Consider the following 19,201-nt stretch of genomic DNA (forward strand, 5'->3'; position numbering starts at 1 on the left):
AGCTTCTCCCCTCATTTTTCCCTATCCCTGTTTTCTCACCAAACTAATGAATTCTCTAACGCCTTCTTCCCCATACTTGTATTTTCCCTTCTCAAGGTAAGATTCAAGCCAATAATGCCTTAGCAATTCCTGAAATCCTAAACTAGGTTTTGGTTTTTGTTTTGTTTTTAATAAAAAACACATGCTACAGTTTCCAGCTATCAGTACTCCTCAATGCAAGAAAAGAAGCAATAATATCAGCACTTCTGCTACAAAGTAATAGGTTTCATAGAGTGGCCTTAAAAGTTTGCCTTTAAATTGGAAATATTCCCCTCCAAACCACAGTGATACCTAAGGTTTTACAGAATATTTCTCAACCCATATCTAGTCTATCAATGCGAAAATAGCTCTGACAGTTCAATGTTCACAAGTTGTTTAGTGTCGATTATCCCGCAATAGACTCAGTGAAAAGGATAATGGTAACACTCTTCATCCATTTCCGTGTAAAGTCAAACAAGTTATCTTAAACTGATACTGAAGGCTGTCTAATCCAAAGGGTTTGATATAGAAGCAGAAGAGGATGGAATTTACAGTCTATTTTACTGTTTTTTTTGTGACAGTAGTAGAAAATAAAATCAAGTAAAGTTAACATTTTATGCTGCTAAGACACTTCTGCAATGCCTGCCTGGCAGTGCAACCACCTGATGATGTCCTACTGCAGTACACATGCCATTTGCATTTTAGTTGAGATCAGAAATCTTGAAGTAAAATAAGCAATCCTTTCCACTACCCATACTTTGGTTTGCATCGCAGAGCACAGCATACAAACAGGATATCTTTCAGATGCAACTGGGTTGAAAATCAACTCTACTACTGAGCTTTAGTCCACAGACTGCCTCCAGCCTAGTTCTAAAGTAAAACGCTCAAATGTATGTAGTTTGAATGTTAGCTCAGTACCAACCGTAGGCAGATATTCTGTACTCCTCGTCCACGAAACAGCATCCCATAATGTGGTCAAATTCTCACTTACGAGCAGGTAAGCAAGGATAATGGGACTTGAATTTAAATAGGGCATTTCACAGTGAAACATTAATGGAAATAACTAAAACCCACCTAAAATGAATGCAGTGCCCTTACAACTTTACACCTAATTTAGGAATAAATACCTAAAAGAGTATTAAGGTACAGGACAGAAGCAAGTGTCACAAAGCCATTTTCCCAGCTCCATCAGGAAGAGCCAGTATTAACTCCTTTTCCTCAAACAAATCACTTACTAGATTTGTATGTGTACAACTACTACTCAGCATATTGAGTAGAATACTCTTAATTTTAAATTTTGATCTCCATTCAGGAAAAAATTGAGCCTAGACTAGACAAATCACAAAACTCCATTGAAATTATCCAGATAATATTTGTCCCTACTCAAGGTGCAACAGAGACGATCATTATTATCAAACCAAGGGAACTAGCAAAATAAAGTATAAGTTACATCAATTTTAAATAGTGCCAAACTCAAGGTACTACAGAACCAGCAGATGATGCATCATTTATTGGCTCTTGGCTTCTCAGACAGGCAGATGCTTGAAACTGAAATAATCAAGTACTTTAGATCACAAACATGAGCAAGCACATATGCATGAAAGGTGTTTTCAACAGAACCAGCTGAACTACAACAAATTAAGAAGTTCTGTATGTGAGTCTTAAGGATGAATGCAGAAATATGTAATCTAAAAAACCAGAAACACAACAGAAATGCCACTGGGCTCGTTTTTATTATTGTTTTTTAAAAACTCTGAAATCCATAGTTCATGTACAATGCATGTTGTTGGTACTATTTGTTTACCTGTTTGCCAAGTCAGAGAAGGGAGGAGATGGAGAGTTCTCTTAGCAATATATGGCTTTCTTTGTGACATGTAGTCTACAAATATATTCATACTGTAGACTCCATACACTTTATCATAAAAGATGCTAAAAATTCAAGTGTCATAATGTTGAGAGGCTTATGTTCATGCCCTATACTTTTTTTATACTCAACATATAAGTACATAAGTCTACTTACGTCCTCATAGTGGAATCCTGAATACAGACAATACAGATAACTAGAAAGGGAGGTTGAAGTAGAAGGCTAAAGAGCAGGTGGACTACACACATCAGAGAACTCAGTGTATGGGTAGCAAATTGTTCTATTTTTCAAGTAATAGTCCGTAAGAAAATTCTCGCTATGTGCAAGTCCAAATGGGCAGAGACAATTGGGTTGAGCTATCCAGTCGTAGCTCTCACAGCCCTTTATCCAACAGCAGAGATGTTTCTTCTCTCAAATACAGCATAAATCAAAAGGCACCTGCAAGGGTGTGCTGTCTGGTAAACGTGTACTTTCACTGTCTGCTTTGTTAACGTCAAGTAAAGGAACGCGCCTCAGAAGTTACACTGACATTAGATTTTGACCGCTGAATGTGATTCATTCTAACCAAGAGCTCGTAGAGAAAAACACTGCAAGGATTCCAGTTTCACAATATACCTTCCTTAAAGGATAAACAGTACCAAGAGTGTCAGACCAACCAAAAGTGTTCCATCCAAAAAGTAAAATATCCGTTACAGCCAAGCCAACTAAAAGACTAAACTGGAAGGGCATCCCTTGTGGAAAACCTACTGTTTATTATCACTACAGCATCAGTGAACTCTTCAGAGTGCATAGGTAAAAAGCGTGAATTCCGAACACTTATCTTTAGATTTGGGCACTTGAAAAGCAGAAAGAAAAAAATACAGTAAGGAAGAACTGATACCTTAACAGACCTTTTATCACATTTAAAGAAAAAAGAACACCCTGCTCAATTTGAAATGGGGAGTCAACATGCCCAAATTTAGTGAAGACCACCAGCATTCTGGAAAGACAAAACATTATTTCAGTGTATGGGAAGACAATTCACAATAACAGAACAGTATTTTTATTGAGATATTTTTATGGCTATATAGAAATAGCCACACTATTATCATTTATTTGGGAAAAGGAAAGTCAAGAACTGCCAACTCAAAATAAAAATTACTTAAAAGAAATCAGAAAGTCTTTATGTTTACAACGTGGACATGTGTACATGCAAACAATTGAACTGATGACTTTTCAGCCTTAACGGCATTGAGAGAGGGCATGTCCTAATACTCTATTTGTCCAGCTTAAACTTGCACCACTGACTCAATTTCTTGCAAATCACAGATTTTCCCAAAGGGTATTCAGGACAGAAGAGAAGGGAGCATACTGTAAGTGACACAGGGACAATAACTATCAGTTACCTCCTAGCTGCACACAGGTAGTCGTCTCTTGTCTTGTAGACAACAGTGCATTGATGTACAGTGCAGAAAATCCCTGGTACTGTGTTTTGATGGCATTATGTTCAACAAAGACAGGCCAGCAAAGCAATTCTGCAGATCTCAGAAATGGGGGCATTCCTTTTGAATAATCAAAAAGTCACCTGCCTTACAAAATACATCCAAATTGCCAGTGGGAGCTACAACACAGCTGTCAAAACAAGCTGAGTTTACAGTCTTCAGGCTGAAATTCACAGATTGGTATGTTCTACTATGAAGAGAAGGAGGTGATTTTTTGTCTTACCCAAAAACACAATAACATTTACTGACATCTTGATCAGAATGAAGCACAGAGACAACTTTTGTTTCTCCAAGTTGAATTTATACAAATTATTTTTTCCTAATAAGGAATCATCCAAGAGTGGGAGGATCTGAATTTCCCAAGTTCTTCTATTCTTAGCAGACCTAACAGATGTCAGGAAAGCTATTTTCATTAAAAGGTACATATGGAGCAGATGCCACTAGACTGAAATGCCTTCCTCATGGGAAACCAAGTCAAGAGTTTAATATAGGTAAAAATCCTCTGTAAAACCTCTGATTCAGCCAGATAGCTAAAATAGATAAATTTACACCAGAAGTCAAGGGCAGAAGTCATTGAGGAATTTAAAATAGAATAATACAGTATCAAACCAAATGGAGAAAAGTTTGTAAATGTAAAACAGACCCAGCTGTATTTCACATGGGAAAATCTGATCAGCTTAGCTCTAAAATAAATGCCTCATCTGTCTGGCTACTACCAGAAATCCACCTCCTAATGAAAAGTCAGTCTGCACTATTACTTTGAGTCATAAAGTCATGAAGGTACAGGGAGGTGATCAAGATCTGGATGGTAGTGTCTGAAAAACATGTCAGCAGGCTTAATATTTTCCCTCAGGTTGAACCACCATAACATCTCCAACATAAGAGTGGAATTTGATGCTATGGAATTATTTAAGCAATACGCTGGTAACAGACCACAATAGCACCTAATTATGATGTCTTTGATGTTGACAGGCATGACCAATTTCAAAAAAAGCTCAGATCTCTAGCACATTCACATTTAGTATAGTCATCTCTACTGAACCAACAAGGTATCCAAGTTAATTACGTAAACAGGAAGGTATGTGTCTATGATGATGACAGTACTGGTAAGGAAAAGCATTCTACTGTAGATCTTCAGTAGTCCTGTCAATGGAGAATTCAGTGATGACTGCAGAATTTTTATCCATATGGTTATTTAGCGTATTTGGAACCACAGACAATCTGTGGCAAAAACAGTGTGACATGAAGTGCCACGTAAGTGAATGCTGTGGAAGGCAGCTTGCGTGTCCTGGAGAAAGTTCCCCAGTTCTACAAAATGATCACAGGGAATGTAAATCCTAAATCACTTGGGCTCCGTAAGAGCTCTGCTGAGCAATAAAGTCTGTAGCTGGAACAGGGGAGAAACCTGCATAGTCATTTCAAGCTCCAGGGATCTGCAAGTACTGACTAGCATCAAGACTCTTTCAGCACAGCTGCCCTACAGTAGCCAGTCATTTCAATGTGTCACTCAATTTAGGTGGCTGAATTCCAAGAAACCTTTGAAGCTGCTGAGAGTCAAAATGGCAGGATCCTGTTCTGATCATGGGCCTTACGCAAAACAGCAGTGTTTTTCTTAAAATGTTCAAACCACAACATGAACATTAGAGGATTGCTTACATTTCTAGTGAAGCAAAAGTGTCAAATCAGATTCAGGGCAGGGTCTGGAGACATTCAGAGGAATCTGCAAAGTGAATGGCTGAAGTCAAAAAAGGACCTTTCAGACAAACAACCTCACTGATCTGAAGTTGTAGACATATCTGCCAAGAAGAAAATTGAAAGATAGCCTGTGTGTGCTCTAGAAGAAACAACAACCAACTACTTCCAGCCATCTGAACTAACATCAGACAACAATAAGACAAATATTTTAACCTATTCCTTAGATACCCTAAACATTTTACAAGAACAAGAAGGTGAGACCTGCTGGTACTGAATCTTTTAAAGGAACACTCTTCTATCATTCAGCACACAATCAAACGTCTCACGGCACAGACGCACCTCACCACTTCAGGATTTTAAACAAACTGAAATGTCCCTAGGTACGGCTGTGCCCAAGCATCAAGTATTGGAAAGGGCAGAGAACACCTCTGCAGATAGAGTGATAGTATGATATTTTCCAGAAAACAGTGGAAAAACATTAATACATTCTAGTTATCCTCAATGAGGACATACAGGTGAAACCATCAGCTGAATATGGAATTGATCATTTTAAGTGTCTGCTGAATTATTTAAGACAAACTAGCCTTCATTAGTTCTCACTCTAATCTTTAATTTACTCTAGTGAAATCTTTTCCATTGGTACGAACTCATTAAAAACACATCCATCAACGAACAAGCTGTGAAGCCACGTGAGGATTGCTTGCCAAATTCTATTTGGGTTAGCTATCAGTGTATTTCACAAGGTCTGGGCATTAATTATTTCTGAAACAATAATTCATAATTCCCTCAATTTTATCTTTGTGTAAATAAAAGTGATCAAGGAAAAAATCTTGTTTCTTTTTTTCCACTCCCAGACAATATGGGAATATATTTTCAAATACCTCAAGGTTTAAGAAAAGAAATAAAAGCAGGAGCTATCAGACATGGCTCTTGAGACACTATTCTCAGGTGTGAGACTGCTAGTACACCTGCCTACACCAGAGGTCAAATGTCTGCTAATAACATCCTGACAATTATCAGCAACTTTTTAAGTCAAAAGATTTACAAAGAATGTCAAAATTAATATTTTTAATGGATTGCATTTATCGGTTTAAAACCATATTAATAAATAAAATACATCCAGGCCTATTTTACACCACTAAGGATTACAAGCCTACATGCTTACTACTGGCTTCAGCTCCCTCCATGCAGCGTAACCAAACCAAAACTACTTTTGGGAATGGTTCCCAGTGCAACAGGCAGTTAACATACATTGGCATGGATAGGCCTGAAGCCTTAGCATCGTTGTGTGGGCAAGACAGTGGGGAGAGGTGGATGTGTGCTGCTAGGGAGTTGGTAGGGAACTAGTTACAGAACATTCTTAGCTGGAGCAGCAAGAAAGCCTAACCTATCAGATCAACATGCAACTCTAAAGCATCAATTATATTTTGAGTATTCTGGCATTCATCTATATAAACTGTATCCCAAAACAACTTGGGGAGGGTGGGGGCAGAGATCTGGAGCCACCCGATATGGGACCAAACATTGCCATGCACATCTGTGCCTCCAAAAGCACCCTGAGATGTCAGGCCCGAGAGGGACAGGGATGCCTGCTAGACACTCAAGTTCTGAACAGCCGGAACATGCTTGTACCCAACTCCCCTATGATGTGCTGCTCTGTCTTCCCCATGATGAAAAAGGGAAGATGTGCTTTCTAACCATTACAACTTGCCTTAACAAACCTATCTGCTCCTGCCTTATTCTTGAGTCCTCAACTATCTGACTGGATGCTCAGTTCATGAGATCTCTTGCTGTCTCCCAAACTATGCTTAGCAATTCTTTGGGGAAGTGCAGTTCTGCACAAGCCAAACGCATACCCGTGTCTATTCTAACAAATCAGCACTGAGGACTATTAAGGTTCGATGTCTAAAAGTATGGTCTGGTGTTTTTTAGTTGATTAGTATGGACACAGCCTTAAAATGTCATCTAGTGATTTATCATCCCCACAACTGCTAAAAATAGTGGGATTCAAGGTGGTTCAGAAAGTTGTTTTTAGAATACTGAATAATATTAAAAACCAGTATAAAAATGGTTGAGAGCCGAATTTAGGTGGTTTTGGCCACTATTATTCCCTGAATTATTTTAGTACAAAAAAAGGAAAGGCTATCAAGGACATGAAGAACTACATATGCAAAACAATAGATCAAAAAGAATAAAGGATTTCAGGACCTCATACAAAATGTAAAAGCTATGTGGATTCTCTGAATTATCACTTGTAACAAGCTATTTTAATCAATCATTATTTTGCTTCCTCTCAAATACAAATATATTGAAGAGTAAGAAAAAAGAAACCCAAATCCATCCAACATTTGCCTCAAGTATTTTCAGCGTAAAACAGCAATGCAGATTAATTCAGTAAATCTGTCATTCCAGAATCTCTCTTTCCAAATTTAAAACTAACTTCTGTGCACAAAACCTGAGGTAAGTGTAACTCAAAAAAATGCGATATCATTCTGTGTGTTACCAACTAATTAATGTTAATTCCCTAAAAAAATCCAGCTTACCAGTCTGAGCCAAATTTTAAAGTTTTCAGCGTGTAAGCAGCAGAAGACACAGCAGCACAGGGGTCAAAAGAATGAGCTGTGTTTGTTCTCAGGACATCATTCCCCATCAGGTTTCAGCATATCACATAAAGTATACTTTTTTTATTAGCCCACCAGCAAACTGTATGTATTTTAAACATAAATTCCAAACATGGGAAAGAAAACAGTGGGCAGCAGCACAGCATAAGGTTTACAGGGAGCTGAGGTTAGGAGATTCTGAAATAAAGACAACCTCAGAACAATTAATGACTCCTGATCATATAAAAGATCGGTCCAAAAACTAGCTTGCTGTCACCAGTCAGGAACCATAGAGACATAATATGGTGCTAGGAAAGTCCCTTGTCCTCTGTGCTGCGCATCAGCCATCCTGGCCTGGCTGCTTCGACACACACATCATGGTGCTCAGAATAGTGTGAGTATGAAAGAACAAGTGAATTAAATCTATAAGAGACTGAGCAGGTAAAAATCCATTTACGTGAGGATTTTTAAAGTAAAAATCACTTTTCCCTTTCCATAAAATCTCACACTAAGAGGTTTCTTTCTATGCAGGCCTGAAACCTAAAAACTTTAGATTATTGTAAACTTCTCCTTTGCACTTATCCTTCAACTTAGAAAAAAGTTCAGAAAGTTTACTTCAAACAAGCAAGCAATAAGACGCCCTTATCAGTTGCTTCATGACCCTTACAATTTTAATATCTCAGAAAAAACCTCTGAGTCAGATCTAATTAATACAAATGAACAATAATAGAAGATTATCTTTAGTACTTGAATATTTTACATTCAAGAAGCATTGAACAAATGTTGACTCACACATATCTATTATGGCTTTATTAAAAACAATTAGAATGAACAATGGTTTATTTTTCAACCCTCCAGCAGTCTCTCAAATAAGCACATATTTCTTTTCTCACACTATGCTTCTTAAAAGGCTTTAACCTTGCTTGCCTGAAATTAATACCACTGCATTATTGGATCACATTCTTAATTATGCTGTATTTGAGAAAGCAAGCTCCATTACTTATTTTTGTTCTTATTTTAAAGAAGTCCTACACAACTGTTAATGGTTATTTAGAATAGCATTTAACTTTGACTTCCTATTTATTTACAAGATAACCTATTGTTAAAAAAGGTTCATGAGAGTTCTTGTTGAAAAACTACAAGTCAGGTTTCTGAGTAAACCAGCTTTTATGTTTTGCTCTCTTCAGCATAACTATTTTTTTTTCTTTTACTTTGTCATCCCTAAGTTCTTCGCCTGTGAATTTTAATTGCACCTCTATGGTTCAAACCCCTTTACTTTACTTGTTCTTTATACTTAAGATTACCCATGGTGGTGTTTCTCCTTTTAAGTTACCTCAAGAGAATATCTAAATCAACATTATTTTTTTCTGAAATTATCAGCATCTTCACTTGGCAGCCAAGTAGGGGCTCTAGATGGCCTAAGCAAGAGATAAGAAAAGTAGGGCTGTCCCCAGGTGAGTCAACAGTGGACTCATGCCAGAACACTGTCGGTGCCTGGAGTACCAAGTAAAACATACTCTAATGGAGCAGAACTGAAGCCACGTTAGATTAGCTCACACAGCCATGGAAAGCCCATTGCTCCTCGAAAGCCACACAATACCCTGAGAATTATACTAAGAGGGAAAAAAACAAGCAAACCAAAACCAACCAACCACATAGCTAAAACAGCTATGCATATTGTTTTCTGTCTCAGCTGTACCTGGACATATGTGGCATGGTCATCAATGTTGAAGACAGATATCGTGCCATGCTACCCAGACAAAACCATTAAAGTCAAAAGGAAGCTGAAACTCAAGGTGACCAAATAATAGCTAGAACAGGGGGACAATATAAATTATGTGCAGGTAAATAGGAGAAACTCTTCAAATTCTGGCAGGAAATTGTCCAGTATCTCATGGAACTATGAGAGAAAACAGAGGGAGTGAAGCTGTCAGGGCTTCAGTAAAAGGACACAGTACCACAGCTGATAAATATACTCCAAGCTAGTAGGCCTTGGCCTTTGGAAGAAGAGACTGAGAATTTCATATGCAGATAGGACCACTTCTTTGTGCAACATAGTTTTGAAAGAGACCAATCTTTAAGAATTTCACACAATCAAGATCAGGAACTTCTACTAGCTAGACAGTGAGGGCAAGAAGGAAACTGAAATAGAAAAAAAAATGTAGAAGATTTGTTTAGGACAAAACACAGCAATAAGCTCATCATCAACAGGGGAATAGAAGGAAAAGATAAACCATCAATGCTGTAACAGGGATGAATATAAGTAAGAACATACCTAAATTTATATTTGGATAAAAGTAATTGGATATATTGACAAAGCAGACTGAACGTCCAAATAACAGGTGAGATGTATTCTAAAGAATATGTAATGGACCAAGTTTTGAAGTAAACAATTCAGAGAGAAAAAAGTTACTGCAAGCATGAATGCAGATAACAGTACATGGACAAGTGTTTCTACTTGTCCAAAAAATTGAGGAAACAGAGATAAATATTTGGCAGCGACAGACAAACTAAATGCCAAACTGCTTGCATTAAGAAGAAAGCAAGAGTTAAAAATTTAAATCTGGATGACAACAAAATCTGGGGTCAGCAAAAAAGTGAAGATGACAAGAAGTAAAAGAAAAGCAACTGCTGTATGAATCAATGGACATTGTCAAATATTATTCTCCTATAGAAAATTTCCTCCTCAATCTTTGTCATGCAAACAAAAGAATTACTTTACACTGCTCTAACAGTGCAGGAAATTCTTTATACACATGCTTAATCCTCTTTTACAAACCTTTTGCAAAAAACTGTGTACAGCATAGTTCAGCACAAAAAGTGCAGTCGGGTAAATATTAGTTTTGTAGCTAAGATACAGTTGCCCAGGTCTGATTTAGACATGTCAAACAAAAACTGTGAGTTTAAAAAAAGGCTTTATTTATAACAATGAATTCCAAAGTCCAGTTATTTCTTTCAGAAATCTCTATTGTTGGTTAGTAAAAATATCTTCTTAAACTGGGATAAATCACCATTTAGTTAATGCTTTTTATTTTTCTTCTAAAAAATTCTAAACTCTTGTTTGACATCCCAACATTTATTTCTAATTTATTATTCCTACGATTCCAACTCTTCTTTCACTAGAATACTCAAAAAACTTATAAGGTACATGAGGTATGTTTAATTACCATATTATTACAATATTCAAAACCTTACCAGTGGTATCTGATCCACTCCTTGACTGTGAGGACCAAAAAAAGGAAGAATCACTGACAAATTCAAAAAGCAGTGTAACACTTCTCCAGTGTTTTGTCATCTTGCTTGTGTGGTACAAAGGTATTTAATCAGTATACTCCAAGAACTCTATTTCATCCTTGTCCAATAAATTTTAGCAAAATAATTCAGCGCTTCAGCACCTTTATCAACTCTTAAGCAAAAGACTCAAAGAAATATTGTATACCTTCGGTATATTGAAATATTCTAGGGCAGAATAAGACTACGTAAGAACAAAAGCCTTTGGAGAAATATGTCTGAAATGCAAAGCCCATTGTTGATTGCAAACATGCTGTGTTTTGTTTCAGATGAAAGCCAAATATACACCCATACTCAAGAGCAAGGCTTGACAGTGGTACAGCAATAGCTCATCGATTAAAATCCATTAAACAGATCACTGCATTTAAAGTATCAGGTCATGACTGAGAAATCTAACAAGTAACTATTAGATCAACTTAAATGAAAAAAATGCCATTACTAAACAATCTAATTTGTGGGTTGCACGAGATGACCTTTGGAGGTCCCTTCCAATCCAAACCATTCTATGATTCTCCTTAACCATTGTTATTTGATATGATGACAGAGGCAACACCCAAAATTAGAAAAAAATACATATTCTGTAAACTAATCCTTTTTCTCAGTAGGAAAGAACTACCTGCAAAACAAATCAACTTTGCTAAATGTGTTAAGTCCTAAAGCAACATAATACTTTTACTGCCCACTTGAGAAAGCATCGGGGCAGTGGGGACACACCACCAAAAAATCCCAACCTTCTGTCAACAGTCACCTACCAAGACGATCATCTAGTTGAAACCCCATTCATCTCAGATGGGCCTCACATTGCAAGTGTGCTGTCATATGACTATTCATTTCTAAACACAAAGATAGTCTTCATCATTAAAAAGTTTTATAGAATATATCGCTCAATATCAGTCAATCTACGAAGCCTCCAAGAAAATAATATGAAGGTTAAATTACTTTAGGAGCAAGGTTATTGCACTGACTAAACCAAGTACAAAACATGAACTATAGTAAAACAAAATGCAATTGAATAATTAAATTTTGGCAAGCACAAGCATACTTAATCAAGAATATGAGCAACAAAATACAACATTCAAAACAACACCAACTTAAGGTAATAACTGCAAAGCTAAGTTGAAGTACTTGATAAGATGAATAGATTTAACATACTTTTCATAAAATAGCTCATGGCTGTGCGCAAGCCCCAAAAAAGCCCCCAAAACCAAAGTCCACAGTGATAGGTGATAACATCTGTGCTCTGAGACATCAGCCTGGAGTAAGCGAAGGAAAGAACATACAGGAAAATAAAGTAGTTTATCTAAAGAATACCTAAAGTCTGGTAAAGAAGATAAGGGTATACAGGATTTATTTTATACTTACTGCTGAATGAACAGAAAACATAAAAGTACAAAGTAACTTAAAAAGAAGAGGATAATTGCAGGAACCACAAAAGCAGCCCATAGAGTCACCAAAACAACAACAAAACACAAACAAAACCCAAGCCACACTCATGAAGGGAACCTGAACTGTTTCGAGTCATGCCCTCAATGTCTTTAAGCCAAGAACAAAAGTTAATTAACTATGGTTGAAGTAAAACATACTGTAACAATCACAGCATGCCAGTATCTGAGCAAGTGTCTAGCGTGTTTTAAGTTTGATTCTTCTCATTTGAAAAGAATAGCAAAAAATGAGCATAAAAACAGCAATTTTAAGAAAAAAAAACCAAAACCAAAACAAAACCAACAGTTATACTGAGAAGATTCATATTCCTTGAAGAAATGAGTAGTAATTCTTAGACTGCTCCCCAGCCAGAATAAAACAAAAGATACAAAAGAGTCTGATGGAGATTGAAGAAGCTTGATGAAAAGCAAATGTATAAGATTTCACATTCAAAGAGTATAAAAAGTGTGTTATTCAAAAAATTCCCTCCTCCAAGAGAAATGAAAAATGTTTAATGTTAAAAACTGATTGTAGCTTGTTCTCTGAAGTCAGCTCTACTGGATGCATAGAAGGTGTCACACTGGAAAAATTGTGCCTAATGATGGGGTTTGGTTTTGATGGGTTTTTTCAATGCTTTGCATGGAAAACTAGGGAAAGCACATACTTGCACTATTCAGTGGGACTCTGGTTGTACCTTCAGAAAAGAATCTCCACCAACTTCTGACATGTAGGAACTTCTATTAATTAATGCCACATTTTTCTGAGTTATCGCATTGCCCCTATTTTTTTAAGATAGATTAAATCAGTTGGGTCACATCCAGCAAAATTTGACCTACAGTACTACTGGTCTAGCTCTTCTCATCAGCCTGACAGTCCCACCTAACTAAATGGTACAACTGAAAGAAATAACTAACAGTTAAAAATGTCTACCAGCAAAATGTTGCATCTTGTCAATTGATACACGTCAACTGATCTCTTAAAACAGATCATTACAGATTAATTTGCTCTTGAACACTACCAGATTTCAAAAAGCACAGCAAAAGGACAGTGGAGTGAAATTAATTATTGCTTAAGACTTAAGAAATTTCTGAATTAACTTGCACGAGTGCTTTAGAATATATCATCATTTACAAAATAACAAATAGGTAGTGTTGAAAGGGGAGTAATCAAAGGATTAATGTGACTGAACTAAGTAACACAAATATAGTAAGAGTGTGTTCAGAAATTTTATTACTCCTAACAGTACATGCAGCAGAAGAGAGTTAAACCATACAATACTATATTGATACCAGGAAGGTTTGATGGTTGTTAAGCAGGTACCTTTTTGCTTGCCAGCTAAAGTACCTTTTTAGACAAAACTGATCAGAATAGCCAATTCTATAGTAATACAATAGCAAGGATACTGTTAGCATTATAGAGACAATAACATAGTACTAAAATCACTGCCAATAAATGTACAAGTACTACAGGAGTTTTTCCGAAATAATTAAAATTAGAGATAAGTCTTCAAAATACAAAATAACACTTGTTATGGTGGTCTGATGACAGCAAAAATGAAAAAGTAAACACTTTTTACCCCCATAAGCCAAGTTTCTTTCCAGAAGACATCTTATATTAAGTATTAGAAGGCTTCTGATCAATTGGAAAATGTTGACACACTAAATTTCAAATTTATTACTGTTGTTAGTATGTCCAATTGTAGCAAGTCTGACATTTTTTAAGAGCAAAAGACGGGCTTGTAAGTTGAGTGAGGCTCAAATATGAAATAAAAACAGCAAAGCAAGCTTTAAAATATGTGTTCATTTTTAAATGTCTTTTTTAATCAATGTTTACTCTTGATAATAAAGTAAAAATGTTTTCTACTTAACTTTATATTTTTACCAATTTAATTAAAATGCATAATCCTGCATGCAATTGTCCTTTATAAATATTTCCCCAATGAGTCAGTTACATATTACTGTTGGAATGATTTGGTATGGTCAAATAGGTGTCTGCTCCTTAGCCAGTCCAGTTCATGGTCAAATTTACTGGTGTAAATCCATCTTTACTGCCATTTTGACATAATCTGTCAGACTCAAATGAAGCTGCTGAAGTTTACGCTTGGGCTTGTCTCTGTCATCCTGGCAGATGCAGTGTGAAACAAGGTTATCAGGCAAAAGTATCGTGCTCAGTCTACTTTATTCAGCACAGGACACTTGATTTTTTCTCTAAAGACTGATACATATGAATCTCTCTACAAAAACAATCTACCCTTTCAGTTTTCTAACATCAAATTTTCTGGAAACTCATGAACTTTTAATATTATTGAATAGGAATGCAGCATTTATAGAGTCACATTCCAGAACAGAATACTAGAATCATAGAATGGTTTGGGTTGGAAGGGACCTTTAGAGGTCATCTAGTCCAACCCCCCTGCAGTGAGCAGGGACATCTTCAACTAGATCAGGTTGCTCAGAGCCCCGTCCAACATGACCTTGAATGTGTCTGGGGATGGGGCATCCACAACCTCTCTGGGCAACCTGTGGCAGTGTTTCACCACCCTCACTGTAAAAATTTTTTTCCTTATATCCAGTCTAAATCTACCCTCCTTTAGCTTAAAACCATTACCCCTTGTCCTGTCACAACAGGCCTTGCTAAAGTGGTTGCCCCCATCTTACCTATAGTCCCCCTTTAAGTACCAGAAGGCCACAATAAGGTCTCCCCTCAGCCTTCTCTTCTCCAGGCTGAACAACCCCAACTTTCTCAGCCTGTCCTCGTAGGAGGGGTGCTCCAGCTCTTGAATCATTTTTGTGGCCATCCTCTGGACCTGCTGCAACAGGTCCATGTCCTTCTTGTGCTGAGGGCTCCAGAGCTGGATGCAGCACTCCAGGTGGGGTCTCACCAGAGCAGAGTAGAGGGACAGAATCACCTCCCTCGACCTGCTGGCCATGCTGCTTCTGATGCAGCCCAGGATGCGGTTGATGTATTCATTATTAGATTCTTTTTTTTTTCCAAATGAAAAACCAATGTTTGATGTATAGATAAAACTTAAACATAAAACCCACAAATGTTTACATAAAGAGAGTCCAATTCTGACAAGCACAGAAAGACTTATCTATGGCACCAAACAGTACAAGAAAAGAAAAGAACACAAAACAAAAAAAAAAAACCAACACCAGAAAATGGAGCTTGACAAAGTCTTCGTAAAATATTCCATTACTAGCTTTCTCCTGTTTCCTGTGTTGCTTATTAGTGTCATCTAAATGTCTTGGTCGGCCAGATTTATATTAAAAGAGTATGGTAGAGGTAAAAATGCAAGAGATTGTTTTGTGTTCTTTATAATACTCACTAGATCCAATGAGCCAGGAACAATACCAACAGCTTTTATTCATTACATAAGGAAATTTCATTCCTAGGGCACCACCCAGCTCATGTACTGATTGAGATATGGGCCTATGAAGAAACATTTTCTTAGGAAATGTACATATTACAAGATATTACTTAAATTTTGAACATGTGAGACTCCAGTCTAAGTCTAGTACATCTGATTTCTAATTTCATCAGATTCTTTAATAGTATTTAAGATGATGACTTATTCTGAGAACAAGAAAGAAGTTGGAGAATCTAACATAGCTGGTTCACCCAACAGGATTTGAAGACATTTGTGGAGGGAAGATGAAAGTGAGAAGAAGGAGCTAACTCTTATATCAGATAAGAAGCCTCCCATACCATAGATCTGGCTATATATTCCAAGCATGCCCAATTAGTATCTACTGTATATCAGTTGCAATATAAGTACATTTTTAAGAAAGAGAAATAATATGCAAGTGAGGAAAAAAAAAAAAAACTTTCAAAGCCTAGAACCATGGAAAATCTAACGAGAATTTGACAAGTCAGAAGGTACAATTTAAGCGTAAGTTATTTTCAAAACTTATTGAAGTGATTCTTCAGGGGGTTGGGGGTTTTTTGGTTGTGGTTTGTGGGTTTGCCTTTTTTTTTTTTTTTTTTAAGAGACATTAATATATTGATGTATCTTATCTTTACTTTGATTACCACAACTGGGTAAATAAATGTGGAAACTCTCATGTATAAAATTACAGAGTTAAACAAAAATTGAAACCTGGAGAACTGATTCAAAGATAATGATCATATCACAGCTTCATCCCAATTCTCACCACCAAAAGGTTAAATTCTGTTGGTCATGGTAGATTTAACTACTAACGTGTTTCTCTCTAAAGCTCTGTAATATAAACTAGGCTAAAAACAAACTTAACACTTACCATTGTGAAACCTACCTTTGTGGAACTACTGCTATTTTCTGAATTGAATTAAAAAAATACTATAAGAAAACAAATGAAAAGGTAATAATTTCTCTGACTTCAGAACTTTTGTGCTCTTTGCAAGCAACAGAGGTGCTGAAAGCATTAGTTTCACATCTCTGAAAACAATAATATGTTTTGACTGAATTTTTTTTTGTTGAGGGAGGTTACTTCTTTTAAAGAATCTCAGTGACTTATTCAATGTCCTTTTCAGATAAGCGGTGATAATTTAATCAAGTAAAATAAGGTTAAGATAGGAATGAACTATGAAGAGATCCCTTGAATGTCTGATAACACCTCAACAAGAAATAAAAAGCAAAAGATTTCATTAGCTTTTGTAACTGAGAAATCTGGACCAAGAGAAATTGACAATTTGGCTTCAAATCAGAAATCTATACATGAAAATCTTGGAAAATAAATAAAAGTGTTAAAAAAAGTGGTGTTTTTCCTCTTTTATTTCTTGCTGCCAGAGTGTAGTTAGAAGACTCCCAGGAACACAGAAACCTGCATTACATTAGATGTACAGTGACTGTTACTCTTGTTAAAGGTGGATTGAAAATGAACAGTGGCAACAGCTTTCAGAAGTACCACTTCAGAACTAGTTTTGTTTTACATGTACTTGTACTCAAAGACGACTGCCTGTCACATCTGTAACTGGCACCAACTCAGTGCAGTGGTGTTCCCTGACCAGACCGATGTTCTTCAGTTGATTCAGAATAGTGACCAGTGCTCTTATATCCTACACCTGTACTCCAGCTGTCCTAATATTTAAGTAGAGGTATTTGATAACCACACAGATAACTACCCACAGCAAGTGCCTACTGTTACGAAGACATGATGCTCCTTTTCCTGAAACCCACAGATATATCTGAAAGAATTATTTCCTCCCAGGGAAAGCCTCCCAGGTGAAGCTAACAATGACCATATTAGCTTGAAAAGCTAGGAGTGGACAACAATAAAAAAAACCCAAAAAACAAAAGACTTATATAGATATATGCACCCAGAAAAAGAAACAGCTTTATTCTGTGTTTGTCTAGATGAAATCATTGACAATTACGAATTATAAGCTTTGTAGAAATTAGATCCAAACTATACTTCCACAAAAAAGCTTAAACTGCCAGCACTGAACTACCAGTATTTTCTTTTCTCTCTTCCAGTCTTCCTTTGTTAATTCAATCCGGTAAGTATTATATACATATCTTCCCACTGGGAATGGAAAAAATGACTACAAGTCCTGTTGACAGGCATATTATATATCATAGGAGGACGGAGGCAGAATAGGTTAACACAGTGATAACTACAGTATTTTCTTCTCATTTACATGAAGACTAAAAGAAAAACATCAGTGTAGAAAACTTCACTGAAAAAGTTAGGATTAACACAAACAAAAGTAAAGCCAAACTATTTTAGCTATGGAAATTCAGAAATAGCTTCTTATCTCCCAGTGAAACTTTGCCATAGAAAATAACACTAAGTTTTTTCTTTCTGTAAAACTAAATTACTTTTTAAAAAAAAAAAAAAAAAGAGAATCCAAAATCATTCCAGCAGTAATATTCCAACAATCAGGCCTTCCACATCCATGGATACGTCCACTGAAAGCCCAATTAAAAGACAGCACTTTTACTCTTCTTCCAGTCTGGAACCATGTCACATTTAGGAAGAAGCAGGTGGTATAATTTCTATAATATTATATTTCAGGAAAGGAAAAAAGTTATAACAAAACAGTACTCACCACAACTCCAAACTGTTCCGGCTCAGACAAATTATTATACTCACTCTTGAACTTGGACAATGCATTCAATTGTTCTTGTTCAGGAAGATGTTTTATTAAATTCTGTCAAGAAAAATAAAATATTCTCTAAAAACCCCAGATTCTATGTTGCTTATATTATTGTAGGCAAATGGTACTGCATATGCATCATTACCATATGCTCCAAAGACAACACTCTTCCCTGAAGACAATAGAATGTAAATAGGCAACAGACAAAATAAGGTAACTGAGAGTGTAAAAAGCAAGCGATTAAATAATACCAGCTAGCGTCTTTTGCTGATTCCACAAACATTTATGTAGGCTTTTTTTAAAACATTTTAAAAGAAAGAATATGCTTGATAGGCACTATGCAAACAGTAAGTAGCAAATAGGATAAGAACTTCAAGTGTTACATATCCAACTAAAGGATGGCAAGAAATATTAATACTAGACAAAAAGTTTTCTGAAAATGGGTAATTCATTTGCTAGTGTTCCAAAACAAAAGCTTAAACCCTGTAGACACTACTTGGCCTGAAAACTTGCCAGAAGTAAGAATTCAGAGGTGGGACTCAGCGTCAGCTGAATTCAGCTGTCTGTATGGGGAGCTTGGACACTTACACAAGTGAATATCCTGCGAACACAGGTAAGGGAATCTAAACATGTCACCTTCATCTGATCATCTGAAGAGTCCTCAGACTCCCTGGAGCTTCCTGAACACTTAGACACCTATATATACACGTATACACACCTATATTTAGGCATCTGAATTTCACTCTAATACA

General features: G+C 36.5%; 1 protein-coding gene across 2 annotated transcripts in view; it reads right to left on the reverse strand.

Moving 5' to 3' along the window:
* DIAPH3 (diaphanous related formin 3) overlaps positions 1 to 19,201 on the reverse strand; it is a 242,258-nt gene that overhangs the window by 114,678 nt on the left and 108,379 nt on the right. For both annotated transcript variants that reach the window (XM_075088048.1, XM_075088040.1), the window contains one exon: positions 18,402 to 18,503. In XM_075088048.1, coding sequence (XP_074944149.1) covers positions 18,402 to 18,503 — 102 coding nt within the window. The remainder of the gene's footprint in view (positions 1 to 18,401; positions 18,504 to 19,201) is intronic.

This window comes from Phalacrocorax aristotelis, chromosome 1 (genome assembly GCF_949628215.1).
Source record: "Phalacrocorax aristotelis chromosome 1, bGulAri2.1, whole genome shotgun sequence".
Taxonomy (NCBI): Eukaryota; Metazoa; Chordata; class Aves; order Suliformes; family Phalacrocoracidae; genus Phalacrocorax; species Phalacrocorax aristotelis.